The 18523-nt window shown below is 43.2% G+C and overlaps 2 protein-coding genes across 2 annotated transcripts in view; one reads left to right on the top strand and one right to left on the bottom strand.

Annotated features, from left to right (window-relative positions):
* Positions 1–151: 151 nt before the first annotated feature.
* On the top strand, positions 152–8860 carry baiap2l2b (BAR/IMD domain containing adaptor protein 2 like 2b; the record flags this gene model as incomplete). Its single annotated transcript, XM_083924734.1, has 14 exons — positions 152–205; positions 587–662; positions 974–1060; positions 2506–2567; positions 3748–3819; positions 4272–4361; positions 4543–4674; positions 4871–4975; positions 5427–5529; positions 5908–6115; positions 6876–6941; positions 7293–7638; positions 7731–7774; positions 8785–8860. 14 exons carry the CDS (start codon positions 152–154, stop codon positions 8858–8860), a joined length of 1521 nt encoding a protein of 506 aa, XP_083780860.1.
* Positions 8861–10221: 1361 nt separating this feature from the next.
* Positions 10222–18523, bottom strand: part of pvalb7 (parvalbumin 7) — a 36066-nt gene continuing 27764 nt past the window's right edge. Inside the window, exons 2-5 of the mRNA XM_083930658.1 lie at positions 11445–11513; positions 11096–11225; positions 10881–10990; positions 10222–10275 (exon numbers count right to left, since the gene is read on the bottom strand). Of these exons, the coding sequence (XP_083786784.1) occupies positions 10250–10275; positions 10881–10990; positions 11096–11225; positions 11445–11505 (327 nt within the window). The 5' untranslated portion in view covers positions 11506–11513 and the 3' untranslated portion in view covers positions 10222–10249. The remainder of the gene's footprint in view (positions 10276–10880; positions 10991–11095; positions 11226–11444; positions 11514–18523) is intronic.

Here is an 18523-nt window from a genome sequence, read left to right as displayed (position 1 = left end):
AGAAGACACTGATACACGAAGGACAGGGGACATCTGAGGAAACTTCTTCAGAAGTTTGAATGGAAATACAGACTCTTTCTCTCAGAAAATAGTTCTGCCTCTGAGGCCTTCTCTCTTTGTGAAGCTCATATTGTCTTTGAAATTGGTCACTATGTCTGGAGCCACCAGTGACCAGCTGCACAGATCAACTTTAGCTGTCTATCTGGTGAGTTCATATTGTTTCCTTGTACCTGTACCTTTGGTTTCTGTTCACGGCGTGGACACATGGGCTGTAATGTGGTATCTGAAATGGGAAGAAGAGCTATGATGTGTATTTAAACATGGCCTGGCCAGAGTGACTAGGGTGAGTATCTGTCCAATTTCAAATTCCAGTGTTTTTAATGGTCGCTGAAGTAACAACTGTTGGTTTTGGTGGTGCTTATTTGCATGTATCTTTCTTTGTGTGTGTGTGTGTGTGTGTGTGTGTGTGTGTGTGTGTGTGTGTGTGTGTGTGTGTGTGTGTGTGTGTGTGTGTGTGTGTGTGTGTGTGTGTGTGTGTGTGTGTGTGTGTGTGTGTGTGTGTGTGTGTGCGCGCGCGCTACTGTAGAACCTGATGGAGCACTTCAATCCTGGCCTTCAAAAGCTTGTTGCTTTAGGAAACAGTTATGTCAAAGCTTTCCAAGGTGAGTGACTTTGTGAGCAACTGGTGGGTAAATGTGTGGGTCATTGAATGAATGTGTGTGTGTGTGTGTGTGTGTAATTTCACTTTTAATCATCAATTCACACATATGAATCTTATTTGAAAGCATATAAAAGTACATATAATGTAACCCAAATGTTTTTCTTTGTGTGTGTGTGTGTGTGTGTGTGTGTGTGTGTGTGTGTGTGTGTGTGTGTGTGTGTCTGTGTGTGTGTGTGTGTGTGTGTGTGTGTGTGTGTGTGTGTGTGTGTGTGTGTGTGTGTGTGTGTGTGTGTGTGTGTGTGTACTCTACAGCCTTAGCTGTTAGCAGTGAGGCCTACTTCAGCGCTGTGGCTAAGATGGGTGACCAGGCCCTTCACACACTTTCATCTCGCTCCCTTGGTAAGTAAGTAAGTGTGTGTGTGTGTGTGTGTGTGCGCGTGTGTGTGTGTGTATGTTGATTTATTACTCAGTCTTTCCATTACAGGTTCACCCTAATGTATTGCTTTCATTAGAGACAGATAATTGTCCTCTATGGCTGAATGCTTTATAAATATCAAGCCCAAAGATACTTACGCATCTCAGATGGTTAAATACCACACACACAGTAACCTCAATAATTCTAAACGAATTTGTTTCGTATCGTGATAAAAGTTGCATATCGAGATATTGTTATATACAATTAAGTCGGCTAAATTGATCATAACAAACACATACTGACTCAATTTTCTCAGAAAATTTTGAGGGAATATCATTTAAAGATTGCAGTTTTGTTTTGCGTTACATTGTTTATGTGCATGCATGTAAACATAGTCGATATATGGCCTGAAAAAAACTCTACAACTCTATAATTTCATTTAAACTATTATGTTAATTATTGTCTAATACTTTTCATTTGTCAAGAATTTAATTTACACAGTAGTATACTGACATAGTCAGCGTGTCATTTTGAGAGAGTGAAGCACAAACTGGATATATTATGAATACACTGACATACAAGTGTTATATGATGAGCTCAAAATGTTTAATACGTCCTCCGTGCAGACACAACAAATGCTAGTTCACTTATTTAGATTGTGTGTGTGTGTGTGTGTGTGTGTGTGTGTGTGTGTGTGTGTGTGTGTGTGTGTGTGTGTGTGTGTGTGTGTGTGTGTGTGTGTGTGTGTGTGTGTGTGTGTGTGTGTGTGTGTGTGTGTGTGTGTGTGTGTGTGTGTGTGTGTGCGCGCGTGCGTGTGTGAGTGCGTGAATATTTTCCACAGGTTTCACTTTCACTCTGATGGATGTGTGATAGCATTGTTAGCGGTAATTAGCGTCATGCTAACGCATCCCCATTAAGAGTGTGTGGGCTCATACATCCATGCTAGCACAGCGTCACACACACACAGTTCTGCTAGGTTGGCTAACTGAGAAGGTCAGGGAGCCACGGCGTGACAGTGGGCCCTATTGAGTGACGGCCTCTAAATGAATAATAGATGGGGACAGTCTTTCAGCTGCACTCAATTCATTAGCTCGACCACAATCCATGACAATAGACAACACCAGAGGCACCGATAATACAAAGGGCTTGCTAACTTTCCACCATTTTAGCATGATGACTTGAGCAGTGTTGAATTGTGTTGAAGTCATGTATCATGTTACCGACATTCCTGCTAAAGTATTGTGCCCTTCTTGGTAATGGATATAAATTCACACAAAATGAGAGACAGCATTAAATAAATGGATCTCTTGTATTCAGAGATCGATGGCAATTTTGTACAAAGACAAAATATATTGTATTATAACAGACAATTTAATGTGGTGTTGGTCAGGCAAGTCTCTGAGTTACAGAAGTGTTTTGCTTTAAACAGGGGATGTCCTGATCCAGATATCGGAAACTCAGAGGAGACTCACTGCAGAGATGGAGGGAGTGGTCAGTACATGTCTTCTGTCAATATATTGGTGGTGATCAGCTCATATTTAAATAAGCAATAACCTCAATAACCAAAGTCCCTGTCGTGATTGGTTCTTGACAGTTTCTCTCTCCTTTTTAATTGTTGTTTTTGTCGCCCTCTGTCGGTGTTTTTCTGTATGTGCTTTCTTTCTTTGTTAATACCGTCAAAAAAAAACAAAAAAAAAAACCTGAGGGTCTGCTGGGTCCATGTATGGCCGGATCATTCTGTCATGTGTGATGACGGAGAATACGCGGAGAATACTCAGGAGACGGTATTAACAAATTTAATAAAACTTATTTACAAAAGGTGGACTTAACACAAAGGAAAAACACGAAGAGAACTGATACAAACTGACACGATGAATGGACACAAGAGGACAGGGGGACATAAGGGTATGTTGAGGGTATGATCCGGCACTGAGTGAGACTCAGTACCGGGTTAATATACTGAATTGCAGGTGATCAATGTTAACAAGGATCACCTGCCAGGGAAACAAACTCAAACCAGAAAACAGAAAGAAAGCACACACAGAAAAACACCGACAGAGGGAGACAAAAACAACGATTAAAAAGGAGAGGCAGAGACTGTCCAGAACTAATCACGACAGTCCCAGGTCACATCGTGCTAAAAAAAAGTTATTTGTTAGTTGTTAATCAACCGCAATTAACTTTGAATTGCAAAGTTGTGAACAAAAGAATGTAATTCAAAAGAAAACTGCGACAAACTGGGAATTTATTGGGATTCTCTCCTCTTATCTAACTTTGGGAGAGACAACAAAAATCATATTTCCCAAAATGTTTGACTCCTTTGTTAATGAAGACATTTGTGAAAGATGCTGAGAGAATAACTTTTGACTCGTTAGAAACTGCTGCAACAGCGCTGAGCTTTGCAGAAAGTTTTAAGGAAATGAGTTCCTGCTTGTGTTTCGCTGCTTGTTTAAAATTCATAGAGCCGCTCGAACCCTTTGCGCTTGATTGCAGTGGCTTTCAGTGATGTGCATAAGCAAAACATGCTCTCTGATTAAAAAGTTGGCCTGAGGACGGAGCACATTTACATATAGATTCAGTCACACAAAACGATCCGCTGTTTGTTGAACAAGGTGAGTTTCCATAATGACTTGGCTGCATCACGGGGGCATTGTTGTTCTTCCCGCTACAGTTTCGATGGTTCCAGATAGAGGTCTTACAAGCCATGGAGAAGAATGTCAAGTTGGATGAGGAGTACATTGAGGTGAGTTTACAAAGGGGAAAAGCTTAATGTTTTATATCTACCCTTCTGGGGACTGGGTTGAGTTGAGGTGAATAACAGGTACGGATGGACAGAGTGCGCCCTTACTCGGCTAGGAATCTGGTTTATGATAACACGTAGGCAGCTATTCTGTTATATGCACTCAGTGGAAGAAGTTAGCATAAATACAGTATTGCAATCGTGTGTATTCCTCCTTCTCTAAATGCATAATGTAAAGTTATTGGCTGAATAGAAAGACATTTATATGAGAGGCAGTAAGATATTCATCAGTCTATTTTTTGGAAATAAACCTACAGAAAATCTATAAATCCACAGATTTGAAAACTTTCTGAGAATATCCAACGACCAATCTGAGTCTCAACTCTTCTGTTGGTCGAGACCAGAATCAGTTAGTTAGTCTGAGGAAAACTTTCCACCTGTTTCCTGCGCTCCAGGGTAGTCGCAGGGTCTACGAGCTGGAGGTGAGGAACCAGGCGGAGAATTTGGAGAAACAGCTCAGACGAGGAGCTTACAGAGACTCTCTGGTAGTTACACAAACACACACATAAACACTGTGCAGGTTCACTCAGTCTCTGATATACTGTACGATCCACAATGTACACACACACACACAGTCCAGTAGCGATACTTGTGCACCATTGTATCTGTGTTATTTCTCATATGCATACTGTATATGTGCATGTTGCCTTGTGTGCGTGCCTTCAGGAGAACAGTGAGTACATGCTGTACCTGAGACAGAGTCAGCAGGAGATCCAGAGGGAGGAGGAGAGGAGGTATCGCTTCTTGGCAGAGAAACACTGTGGCCTAACTCAGTCGCTGCTCTTCCTTATCAACAAGGTAGAAACACACACACACACACGCATGCACATACACACACACTAGACATTTTTATTCTACCCATGGGATAGCGCGTTAATTGCTTCATGATGTGAAAATCACGTCTCAGCAGCCATTTGCTCATTCACTGAAGGGCTTCTGTTCATTTTGTTGTTGCCTGAGATTTAATGAGGTGTTCACTTCCATCTATTCCCAGACGGGTGCATCTCTCCAGCAGAAGGCTGATGGATGGAAGGAGAAAGTGAATGAGACCAGAGGGTCCAGACCTCGAACTCCCACGCATTTGGATCAAGATGCGCAGGTACTTCAAGCCCTGTGCTGTTTTAAGATTACCATACATTATCAAATAAGATCCAGGGCCTTTTTTTGATACATGATATATTTAAGCACAATCATTTATATAGATCTCGCTTGTTTTATCAGCATATTACTTGATTATATTTTAGCATTCCTTGTTTTTAAGATGCTCAGGCACTGGTCCAGTGCTCAAGGGTCCTAATTTGTTCACTGCATCGAATGGATTTTACTGCATAATCACTGGCACATTTATACAAAATGCAACGTATTGTGCTGAGCTGTTGTATTGGATTGCATTGTATTTTACAGGTGTCCCTTTAGAATGGATCATAATTATTCACTCAGTGACTGGGACAAGTTTTTCTGTTTTTGTAAACATTAAGACAGCAAGTCAATGTGGCTCTGCATAAATGCTCCCATTGACTTTATCGACCTGTGTATGTTGTTTTGTTCAGTTGCGAGGTTCTGTGAGCTCTCTGCTCCAGACGGTAGCCAGAGATGAAGATATGTCCTGGGCCAGGAGGGAGCAGCAGGCCCTGGGACGAGTGCCCTCTAGAGGTGGGAGGAAGACTGTACTTTGTGGAAACTATGATTTCAGTTATTAGATGTGGTTACTCTGACAACATTTGAAGCCAAACAAGATCAGTCGTCTCTGCAGCATTAGACTGATAACACGACCAGTAGATATGTTCTGTACATTGGCATTGAGTAAATTAATGTTTTAGTTATTGCATTATTGTCTGATTACATTTGTAGTCCTTTGATTTCTGTCTATGGATACACATTCATTTATTAATACCCCAAACAGTCCGTCCTCCCCCTTTTCCCACATTCGTCTTCTCTGCAGGAGGCAGAAAGGTTTTTCGCTGACTGTTTTATGTCCAACTCTCTCTCTCTCTCCATCTTTGACGCTCTCTGTCGTCCTCCGACCTCCAGCGCCGTCTCCCCTCCCCAGCCGCTCTCGCTCCAGCTCAGTGGGGGAATCTCTGGGTCTGGGTGGAGGGAGAGCCATGAGAGCACTGGTGTCTCACCCCTCCTCATCCAACCCAAAGCTCCTACCTTTCAACAGGGGAGAGACCGTCACCGTACTGGTCCAGGAGCCACGCAACGGCTGGCTGTACGGACGCACTGACAGCAGCCTGCGGTGGGTAGCTGAGACAGAACATCTATGTGTATGCATGCGGATGCAGGAGCCACAGATTTGTGATTTTTAAGTGTTTTTACATGGAAATGGATATCCCAATGTCGTGCTTTTGATTTTGATCATCGAAAAAAAACAACCTGCATTGTTTACCAAATGTTTAAATCGAACCGAATCATGACTTTAATACAGAAAGTTGAATCGTGGACAGATCTGTGACTATTCATGACTTTCAGCCATCAGAGGGAACTGCACCTGTTAAAGCTCCGGCACAACTGTTGCCACCTAGCTCTCTCCCTCCTCCTAGCGAGTTATTCAAAGGAAAATTGAATAGAAATGTTAACAATACTGTTACTTGTTTATGAGAACAATATATATTATGTAATATTCAGTCACTTGTGTGGGCAGTAGGTGGATGGCCTTCAAAACAGAGAGAATAGAGTGTTTTAAAAAGAGAAATCTCAGCACCTGAGATTTCTCTTTTTGAAGAACAACTGTTTTATTTATTACGTTGTTTTTTTTTTCATTTGACCTGAGCACAAAAGGGTGTTGTGCAAGAAATACTAGTTTAATAATCAAGCAGAAAAGTTGTGTAACAGCTGACGTAAACGTTCACACACTATTATATTAATTTCAAGTCTGAAAAACACAGTATGTATTGTTTGATAGAGGGTTTTACAGTATATACTCCTGGTACATTGGAAGAGGATTTACAGTATGGAGTTTGCTGTTTCCTTATCTGTTTCTGTCTTGTGTCCTCCAGTCAGGGTTGGTTCCCTGCTGCTTATGTGGCCCCTGTGGAGGATTTCGCCAACACTTTAGCAACAAGGTATTGGAATTACTGTCGGTCTGCGCTGCAGCTCTCAGCAGAGAATTTTAGATGTTGTAAACAATTCCCCTCCTGGCGTATAGCGGCCAATTATTCTGCCCCAGACAGGAGCGTGACAGGCTGACCTTGTATTTAGAGACACTCACCTGGAAAAAAACTCCCACTCCCAGATGTTGACCAGCCTACGACCTGCTGATGTATCTTTGCAGATCCCAAACTTTGGCCCGACTCTGAACACCAATAGAAAGATTGCTGTCTTACGGGGATCACGCTTCAGAATGACTGTACTGATACCTGTCCTGTTATGAGTTATCACTAACATTTCCTGTCTGTGCACCTTTGACCCCTCAGTGGCGGTGCTCTAAGAAGCCACAGCATGAACAATCTGCTGGACCCCACTGACACCCACACCGACCAATCAGAGAGCAAGAACTACGGAGACGTCCCGCCACCAGCCACACCGAACCGCAGAGCCTCCGTAGACTTCCGGCCGGTCTCCCCTCTCCCCGAGAAGAAGCTGGAGCCAGCCTCGGAGACAAAGCTAAGTCAGACGAAGAGCTACAATGACCAACCACCTCCACCACCTCCCCCACCGCCTCCTCTTCCCCCGAGTCAGAGTCTCAGAAGGTCTTCTACAGATTTTCGACCAATCTCTCCCCTCCCTGAGAGGAAGGGTGACTCAGCATCGGATTTCCAGGTAACAGAGGTTTTTATTTTGAAAAGAATTTACTCTCAAAGTGTGACAAAACTTTCTCTTACCTTCACATTGGTAATGCTCTCTTTTCTTAGACGTTATCACCCCACGGGCCACCTGACAACCCACTGTTTCCCAGGTAATTTTCAGTGTGTATGGGTGACAGAAAATAATGTTGGCTTTCCCTGGAATTAGTGTCGGAATTCAAGTACTTTTTTTGGACATTTTATTATGGATTATTTATTTCCGAGTCAGTATTTGTATTGATTCTGGAAATCTGTCTGAAATTATCCTAATTCAACACAATTACGTGATTTCATTCAAGAATGCGTGACCATGTATCAAGAATATGGAGGGTAGGGGATTTGTGCTCATAGTAGCTGTCTGTCTTTCAAAGGACACCTAAAGTATTTATGTGCTGTTTCAGAGGATTCTGGGAAAGTGTTTTTGGGTTGAAAATGATCAAATGCATAGATCATAGATTAACACAAATGCATTAGTGACTGTGGTTGAAGTACAGGTGTATTTATGTGTACATTAGTTTTGTGGTTCCCTATGCATTCGTGTGTTTGAATTTTACTATGTGGTCTAGATCATGGGTGTCAAACTGATCCAGTAAAGGGCCGTGTGGCTGCAGGTTTTCATCCAAACCAAGCAAGAACACACCTGACTCGACTTACTCAATCACCTGAACTGTCTTCACACAGTTGATTTGTTGGACCAGGTGTGTTTTTGGATTGGTTGGAATGAAAACCTGCAGCCACACGGCCCTTTGCTGGATCACTTTGACACCCATGGTCTAGATTATTTTGTGAATATTCTCACCCAACTTTCATCTGAGTTTAGCAACATGTTGCACGACAGACTGAGGCTTTAATCCCAAAATGATCAACAGTATCAGCCTTCAAAAACAGACCTAGTGTAAAACCTTAATTCCAACCACATTTCTGTGGGCTGTTCTTGCAAACCCATACACCAAAGTCGAATTTGAGTTTTAGAATGAAGGACCTGGTATCCACAGTCTAAATGTTTCATCTTCTGTCCGGGGTTTGGTGTAAGTGTGTGTGTTTGTGGTTTATTTATGTTGGTAGAAAGCAGTCGATCGCGTGAAGATATTACATAACGTTGTTCATCATCCTCTTGTTTCAGAGGCACAAACCCGTTCGCCACTGTAAAGCTTCGCCCCACAACCACCAATGACAGATCTTCTCCTCAGATCCACTGATCCGTCAGCGCTCATGCCGGCAGGGTTTGTAACCGAGGGCTGCCAGATCAGGTTGTGGAGGCAGGAAATGTATTTTTGTTTCAGGAGAATGTAATGACATAGAGCCAGAGCCAGAGAGGCAGAGGAAGGTTTGGTGAGTTTTTGTACAGCGTACAGCGTTGGATCAGATTTTTCTCGCACCAAAAGCAAAAGTGATACTGTAGTACATCTAAATAGTTTAATATCACAACCACACACCATTTGAAGTAGTTGTTACATCAACCTCTTTGTACAGTATTTACGTTTTTATATAGATAGGTCTGTTTGTCTGTTATAGTAAAAATATTAAAGGAAGAGCCAGGCTTGCTGTTCCTATGTATCCAGTCCTTATGCTAAGGTGCGCTACCTTGCTGCTGGCTCCAGCAACACATTTAGCTTGCAGACATGTGAGTGGTATTGATCTTCTCTTCTATCGAATAACCGCATTTCCCAAAATGTTGAAACTATTCCTTTAAGCTGATATCACAGGTATATTGGTATTTTTTTGTGTCTTGCTCTAATGCTATGCTCAATTTATAAGAAAATGTGTCTGAACATAAACATGCAATTTTTATATTTGATCCTTAATTCAGTACGATGCATATCCGCTCCCTCATGTGGCGGTAATAGTTTTCCTTGGAGGTTAAACGTAGACAACAGCTTCCCACCTAGAGTTTGTAAATTTGCCATCCTCTTCACCCTCCTGTGATTGACATGTAATTGCAATTTTCTGTGCGTTATGTTTTGTGAGTTTAAAGTTTTGTGTCTTCTGTGCGTGACAATAAGTAAAGAGACGGTTATTACTCAAGTTCTTTTTAATTATCATTTCATACTTGGATCTTTTCTCTCTTCACAGCCCTCCTTATATATCATTTTATTTACTACATCATCTGATCGGAGGCAGGGAGTGTGGAGGAGGAGGAGGAGGAGGAGATAGAGGAGGTGAGGTGAAGGAAGGTGGATGAGGAAGAGGAGTGGGAGGAAAGTGCACTGAGATGTGAACATCTAGAAGTAAAAGCAATCGGACAAAATACACAACCTGAAATACACAGAGAAGAAATTAAGATTTAAGAAGTCTTCATAACATCTACACCACCCACAGCTCTAGTACCACCTTTTTTGAGACCACAAACGACCTTCATCTAAATATAAATGGAAAAGAATGACACTGGTGCCTGTAATGCCTTTATATTTCTCCTCACAGTAACTCCCTGTGGGCCTGCTTCTGTAGTGGTTTGTAGGGAGCAGGCCTTGTCTGAATCCGGGTTGGGGTCCCAACAAAGGTGGGAGGAGTTTGAAGGTGGCAGTTACAAAATATGAATGCAGGGACGAGGAGGATGAGGAAGAGGAAGGGGGGTGTTCAGCTGTCCCCTACTCATGCACCATGGCCTCAAACTCTGAAACAAGAAAAATGAAAAGACCGACTGTAACGACTTACAGTTTACATGTTAAGTAATATTCTATATTCCCATGTTGTCAGCAAATCCAGTGATAAGACCAACAATGAACAACAAGTGTCGTCTGTGTAACAAAAGCCTGATACATCTTATTCATCTGTGCCATACAGCTTCAGTATTCCCCCAAAACAAATCAGTGAGTCATACGTTACACTTGTGTTTCTTCATTACAACAAACACATTCCTGCTTCCATAGATACTCATGAAAATGCCAAATGTCTGTTAATACGTCTTAAAGCCCCTGGACACAGGTGTTTTTAGTTAACCCGGTTGATTGGACCCTTTCTCAGGACGGTGTGGGTGTGTCTACTGTGATTGATTGACATCTTCCTGAGTCCCCTGTTAGCTTTGTTTCACAAACTACACACACTTCATACCTTCCCATCCAATCCTCACCAAGCAGAGGTCTGATCAGCCAGAGTAACTGAAAACACCTGTGTGGGTGTTCAGGGGCTTTAAAGTAGTCCCCAACAGATGCTCTTTCTCCTCTTCTACTGTAACAACACATTTTATCATACTTTGCAGCGTTCCTCCAATTCTCTCACCGTCAATTCCGATCTTTCCGTCTCCATCCTTGTCTGCGGCTTTGAGGAATGCTGATGTCTCGGAGTCAGTCAGATCTCTACCCTCCTGGGAAAAGCCCTTCAGTACAAACCTGATAAAGACACAGGACGTAGCAGAAAAGGATCACGGTTAATGAACAGACGACAGTGTGCACGACATAGACTTCATACAGGACGTGTGTCTGTGACTTCCTCACTTGAGCTCCTCCTCCTCTATGAAGCCGCTACCGTCCACGTCCAGAACCTTAAAGACCTTCTTGACATTTTCAGCTGACATGGCCCTCATTCCCACCATTTCAAAGAATTTTTTGTGGTCGAATGTTTCTCCTGCAAACCAGGAAGAGAGAAGGTACCGTCAAACAGGTCTCTACACAACTAGTTTGCAATGTTTTGCACACATACAGAGCAGGATACTTTTCCACACACTGGTTTGGAAAGATACAAATGTGTGGAGTTTTGCTGTGTCAGTATTCAAAGCTAACTTCTGGTACTTTGTAGGCCCGTCCCTGCTGAGAATACCATGTTGAGTCCACAAAAGCTACATACCTGCAAAGGCTTCAAGAGCTTTCTTGATCTCCTCAGCTTTCAACAAGTCTGTCATCGACATTTTGTCAACTGGAGTGAGGGACAGAGAGAGAGACACAGACAGAGAGACACAGAGTGCATAAAAGGTGAGAAATACAATATTTCAAAGAGTTGAGTGCAGACAAAACCTGGCATGGGATCATAGGAGTGGAGCTACAAAAGCTAAGTTAGAAAATGAACTAAAGTTACGAGACTAGGTGATTCATACATGCATACAAACAGACAAATAGGATTTTGACCCTGGTGAACCTGGTCCAATTACATTCAGGCATTCAGAAGACAGCCTCAGTCAAACGTGACACAACAGGGGAGTTGATTGAAGGCCATGACTTAGAATGTAAGACCATGGCATAAGTACAGTCTTATATAGTGTATTTACAACTATGTACGTGCACTAATCTGCAATAATCTTCTGAAACAATATTTTTAATCATGTATTTGAACCCAGTGGACAGGTACTTTCTTCATACAGTAACACAAGATGCTAGCCCTTGCCTCTTTCCAGTTCCCAAACAGGAAAATGCTGTGTTTTGGAAACACAGTGAACAGTTGAACACAAACTGCAACATGAAAACACGGAATATTTGTGACAAGAACAACATGTAAAGCATAAGTTCACTTAGATATGTGCAGACAAAGAAATATTAGCAATAGGCAAACTGAGGCAAAGTTGTGCCTCCTGAGTATGTGGACACCATTTATCCGGGTAACCAAGTAACAGCAAGTACAGTCAAGTCATGAGCATTTATTCATTCATTCATTCATCTTCAACCGCTTATCCCGGGGTCGGGGTCACGATGGGGCGGGGTGCTGGAGCCGATCCCAGCTGACATCGGGTGTGAGGCGGGGTACACCCTGGACAGGACGCCAGTCTATCACAGGGCACATTGAGACGAACAGAGACAGACAACCATTCACACCTAACGTGCATGTCTTTGGACTGTGGGAGGAAACCGGAGAACCCGGAGAAAACCCACGCAGACACGGGGAGAACATGCAAACTCCACACAGAAGGGCCCAGCCGGGATTCAAACCTGGAACTTTCTAGCTGTGAGTGTGTTACAAATGAATCATACAAGATGTCAAGACATTTAACGCCTCATCTTTCCAGTGAAACCTTCAGTGTTCACAGTGAGAGTCTGGTCTCCGCATGAAGTATGAATATAAATCTGGATGTTGCTGTAAAAGAATGTAAAGGATCTGCTGTTTCCCCAAAGGTTGAAAACACTACAGTGCACTGCAGTGCCGTCGATGCCAGCAGGTGTCAGACCTGAGCTGAAGAGCACACCTGATCTCCTCCTCAGGTCTCCTCTCTTTCCCTGCATGACCCATGTGTCTTCTCACTGCCACAGTTGCCACTATTTTAAAAAAAAAGGGGTTTTAAGAGGGTTTAGGAAAAGGAGGACATATTGAAATTTCTGTCTGACAGCACGGTGCTGTTGTTACAGTCTTGTTCTAGGACTTTTTCTTCTCAGCTAATAACTTCAAAGTACAGCGAATTAAAATATGTGCGGTAAGAATTTTAATTTTATTTCTCTTTCAGTTCTATCACTAGAGTTTCACATAAATATGCAAACACACACATATACATAAAAAACCGCCTCTACAGGAGACGGGGGAAGCTTACAACTTGCAGAGAGACCTCTCCTCCTAAAGCTCACGAAATAAACTAAATTAAGTCTGAATAAAAGGAGCCAGTTGAGGTGGTTCAGGATCATCTGGTAAGGATGAACCCTGGGCGCCTCCCTAGGGAGGTGTTCCAGGCACGTCCAGCTGGGAGGAGGCCTCGGGGAAGACCCTGGACCAGGTGGAGAGATTATATCTCCACACTGGCCTGGGAACGCCTCAGGATCCCCCAGTTAGAGCTGGTTAATGTGGCCCGGGAAAGGGAAGTTTGGGGTCCCCTGCTAGAGCTGCTGCCCCCACGACCCGACCCCGGATAAGAGGCTGAAGATGAGATGAGATGAGATAATTAAAGATGTTAAGGAAATGTGAAAATGACGATGATGTCTCATTTAAGCCGTCAACTTTGGAATCAATCATTATAATTAATCATTTTACATGAACAACGGATGAAATGTGTCACAAAAAGCTTTGCAGTTCTTCTCGGTGGAGTGTTTTAGTGTGTTTCAGCTCATTGCTTTGGTTTAACAGCGAACGTACGGTACGGGTATAAAGCCTGACATCACACATCATATCTGTTTTGCAAGGGCCCCGCCGCTTTAATTTTAAATAATATATGGGAATAATTAATATTGGTTTAAAGAAATACAAACATCCCTGAGCGTTGTTTCCCCTTATACCAGAATGTTATCTCATGCAGCCAGACCAGACAGGACTCCGTTGCTGACACAGCGGCTGTGGAGGCAGGTCTGTCAATGCAAGACTATCTCTACACTTCACTTCTTTTCTCCTAATATCTCATCTTTCATCTCTTTTGCTCAAAGTCCATCCGTTACTCTCCTAATCGCTCCTTCATATCTCCTCTCCCTCCACTTTGCTCTCTCCATATCAAACAAGTTCGCTCCTCTTTCTCTGCATCTGTATCTTCTTATCGCTCATCAATCTCTATTCTGCCCGGATCCTGACAGCTCTCTCTCTCTCTCTCTCTCTCTCTCCCTCTCTCTCTCTCTCTCTCTCTCTCTCTCTCTCTCTCTCTCTCTCTCTCCCTCTCTCTCTCTCTCTCTCTCTCTCTTTCTCTCTCTCTCTCTCATTTGCTTATCTGTTGTTGAGTGATGTAGCAGACCATCTCCTTCCTTTACACTTGTCAAGAGAGAGGAATTAATCACGGTAGGTGTGCGTGTGAGCGATAGAGAGAAAGAGAGAACAACGTGAGCTGTCACAAAGCTTCCGCCAGTTACACAAAAAGTATTTTTTTACCCTAAAGTAGACATATTCTTTTTCATATACATGTTAACTACATTTCAAACTGTTCAAAGTTTGTGTCCCTATCACACAGTCTTGGAGCTGTGTTGGTCAACTGTCTTATGCATAAAAAAGTACTTGTCTGACTTGTTTTTTGCCTTCTGTTCATGTCCTGCGCTGACCTTCTGTTCTCTCAGTGTGCTGTCCTGAGACTCTCCGCTCTCTATTGAATTACCCCTCATCAGCACTTTCAAGCTTATAGAAGGACAAAGGAGGGCGGGGGGTGAGGACAACACACTGGACAAACTTGTAGTCAAGTTAGTTTTGTTTCTATATTTCCAGATCACAATCTCAAGACCCTTTTCATTCAATATGGAGCCGGTCCAGACCACAATCTATCATTTTCATAGACCCAACACAGTGTGGTGGGGAGACAGGGTCAGGGAGGTGAAGTGAGAGACGCAGAGATGCGTAAGGGCGAGTGAATGTAAATGAGGTAATAAATGAGGAGAGGCAGGCCGAGGGTTTGTCAAGGACAAGACGGGCAGAGGAACGATGGGGCTAATGAAGGGCTAACCATGTTGTTGAACCCCGGGGAACAGAATAAACAAAGTGTAGGGTGGAGGAGATAGAGAGAATCTGAAAAGCTTTTATTATGTCGTGTTTTCATGTCGGTTCGTTTGTGAGCGGGATTACAGAAGAACGTGCTTCATCTTCGTGAAACTTTTAGTCGAAGGATGTTCAGTAGCGTGGGCCAAGGAAGAATCCATTTCATTTAGGAGCAGATCCCAATCATGAGAGTGGATACACTTATTATTTTACACTCTCATTAACATTGTGAGATAAGGCACAGCTTTGGCTTAAGGCTGCGCTCTCCAAGACCCCGTCTAGTCATTTATGTAGCCTGGTCAGATGCGTACATGAACTGATGAAGCCTTTTTTGGGCGGCAGTAGCTCAGTCCATAGGTGACTTGGCTGGAACTGGAGGGTTGCTGGTTCAACTCTCTGTGTGGACCATGAATAGAGTGTGGACTGGTGGCTGGAGGTGCCAGTTCATCTCCTGGGCACTGCTATGGTGCCGATGACCAAGGCGCTGAACTCCCAACTGCTCAGGGCGCCGGTCACTGGCAGCCCCCTCGCTCTAACATCTCTCTATTAGTTGCATGTACAGTATATAGGTCCTGTCTGTGCATGTGTGTGTATTTTGGGCCTGTGTGTGTAACCTGAAAAAATAGAGTGAAAATTGAATTTCCCCATTGCGGGATGAATAAAGGAATTCTTCTTCTTCTCTTCTTCTTCTTCTTCTCTTGGATGAGAGGTGAAACGTCTTCCTAGACAAATAACCAAATCCTGTTGCTTTTGACTGAAATTGCTTTGAGAGTAACGATGACCTGGACAAGTGAGAATATTCACAGGCTCATGGTTGTAAGCAGTCTTGAAAAAGTATTGAATAACCAAACAACTGCTAACTCTTAAATGGAAAAAGAGACAATGGAAAATTGGACAGATAGATGCAAATTGAAAATGAAGAGAAAAGACAGTGACGGACAGAGGAAGAGAGGAACTGAATGTGTTTTTACTGATGAACTTACAGGTGGTGCACTCCGTCATACGAGCCACAGCTGTGTGCTAATACGTGTGTGTGTGTGTGTGTTTGTGTGTGAGGTGCTGATATCACTGGTGTATCTCTTGTCTTCTTACCCATCACATTAGCAGATAGTGGCCCTTAAACAATAAACATGGGGGACCCCGGTCACTGTGCAGACAGGAGGCCCCTGTGGTGCATTACAGTATTGGATGTGTGCTTGTACAGTGAGGACGCCGACGGTCCTCAGTTTGGCCCCATGAGTTTAGTCCAACATGTTCAGAAGAGCGGGAGAAGGAAGCCCCTCTCTTTGGCAAACGTGCATGACTGCACTGCAGGCACTGGTTACAGTGGCATATGTAGTGCTAATATAACGGCTGATGTGTGTGGGCGTGCGTGGGAGACGGTGAGTTTTTACAGGAATGCACCAAGTTGTTGGGAATTTGGCTTGTTACACAGCCCAAACTGTTAAGTAATGAGACATCAGATCTACATTTCTCTGGTATATTCCAGTCAGTCATGCTGAATGTTGTGCATGCACTATGTTCACGGACAGCGGGTGAGTAGCATGATCTTTACAGTGAGAAAATTAGAGCGCAACGTGTCTCGATTAATAATAATGTTCCTTAGCTCGTAGGTCAGTTATACAATTGTGCAGAACACCGCGGGAGTCGAAGAACAAACATTAAGTCGACTGATTTTCTTCTTAATATACACACATCGCCTTAGGTCACCATCAGCATTACATAAGCATGAAGTGTCAGTATTAAGAGCATTCCACTTCCTCTTTCTACTTCTCTTATTGTGTCTCTATGGTAACCAGCTGTCAACGTGGTAAACACAAGCTGTGTTTCTGTAAAGACCTTCTGTCTGTCCTGTTTCTATGCGTGTATATGCGTATGTTTTGATACCTGTGTGTCTGTCAACGTAATGGCTTATTATATGTCATCAGCAGACTTCAGAGCTATATTCTGAGATGAGCACACAAGTAATTATATGCAAACGCAGTTACAGTACACTCAACACACACACACAGACCTTCCACATGTACTGTATACACATTCACACATAAACACACACACAAGCACGACAGAGCTGCCGGCCCGACCTTGAAGATAAATACACCCTTGAAAAAACATTTCTGCAATTCACGGCTGGTATCAACGGTGTGTTATACGAGCAGGGTTTCAGAGGATCAATCTCAGGCTGCATGAAAATAGATATGGAGTCAATATGTGCTACACACACACGTTCATACGCTCCTCTATGCACCATCAATCTGTTTCAGGTTTTTTTCATACACACACAATCGTTTATACTCAGACGCTAAACACCACAGAAAAGTATTCACACAGTTTTTCCTCATGAACTCATCAACTAATGTCTCTTTTCTAGTATTTGACTCTGCTTTCACTGTTTGCAGACAAATTACAATTATGCAAACGTGGCTCTCAGTGACAGAAACCGGTACGGATCACAGTGAAACACCACAGTGCACACCCTGTTTGGTTTACTCAAGCATGCAACTGCTTCAATCTGTGTGTGTAGCCACTGATGCAGAGATCCAGGTGCTGTAATTACAAAGCAAACAACGGGTCATGGTGCAGCACAGAAGCTTAAAGTAGATGTGCATTTTCTGTCTTTATGTGGGAATTTCAACTATAAGCAAAGTCTTGTTTAACTGAGATATTAAATCAGAATCAGGTTTATTGGCAAGTAGGTTTTACACGTTTGCCTGGGTGTTTTGTCGCAAAAGATAATGGGAGTCAAAGTACTGCAAAGGCAATAAACATAAATATAGAACAAAATGCCGGCCGAAATGTGTTTTCTCAGGAGGGGGGCTGGAGTCTCCCTTAGAGAGAGGGGGAGAAGTTCAGCATCCGTGAGGAACTCGGAGTAGAGCCGCTGCTCCTTTGCGTTGAAAGGAGCCAGTTGAGGTGGTTCAGGATCATCTAGTAAGGATGAACCCTGGGCGCCTCCCTAGGGAGGTGTTCCAGGCACGTCCAGCTGGGAGGAGGCCTCGGGGAAGACCCAGGACCAGGTGGAGAGATTAGATCTCCACACTGGCCTGGGAACGCCTCGGGATCCCCCAGTTAGAGCTGGTTAATGTGGCCCGGGAAAGGGAAGTTTGGGGTCCCCTGCTAAAGCTGCTGCCCCCGCGACCCGACCCCGGATAAGAGGTTGAAGATGAGATGAGATGAAATGAGATATAGAACAAAAATATGAAAAACACTATTAAAACTATGTGCAACATTTCTGTTTTTTAAAATGAAGAGCATGTGATGTGTTTACATACAGTATAAATGAATAATCTCCTGTTGTTGCAAGAGTCAGAAGCAGAGCCACCGTCGCAAAGATCAGATCGATTAAGATTGATTAGGAATCATAACCACACTCTGTAACCTACGTCTCATCTTCAGCATTAAGAAACAGTTTAGATGAGACGAGAAACCACAGTTGCTCTCTCTCCCCTCACACACAAACACACAACATTGCTGACATCTAGTGTTATAAACTTCCATCACCTCAGATTTTATTCCTTTTCTCCCCATCAGATGGATTCAACTATCACCAGCCCTCGTCTGTATTT

The sequence above is a fragment of the Echiichthys vipera genome (assembly GCF_963691815.1).
Source record: "Echiichthys vipera genome assembly, chromosome: 2".
NCBI classification, from domain to species: Eukaryota; Metazoa; Chordata; class Actinopteri; order Perciformes; family Trachinidae; genus Echiichthys; species Echiichthys vipera.
The sequence above is the reverse complement of the archived record's forward strand: the minus strand, read 5'-3'. Positions and strand labels throughout refer to the sequence as shown.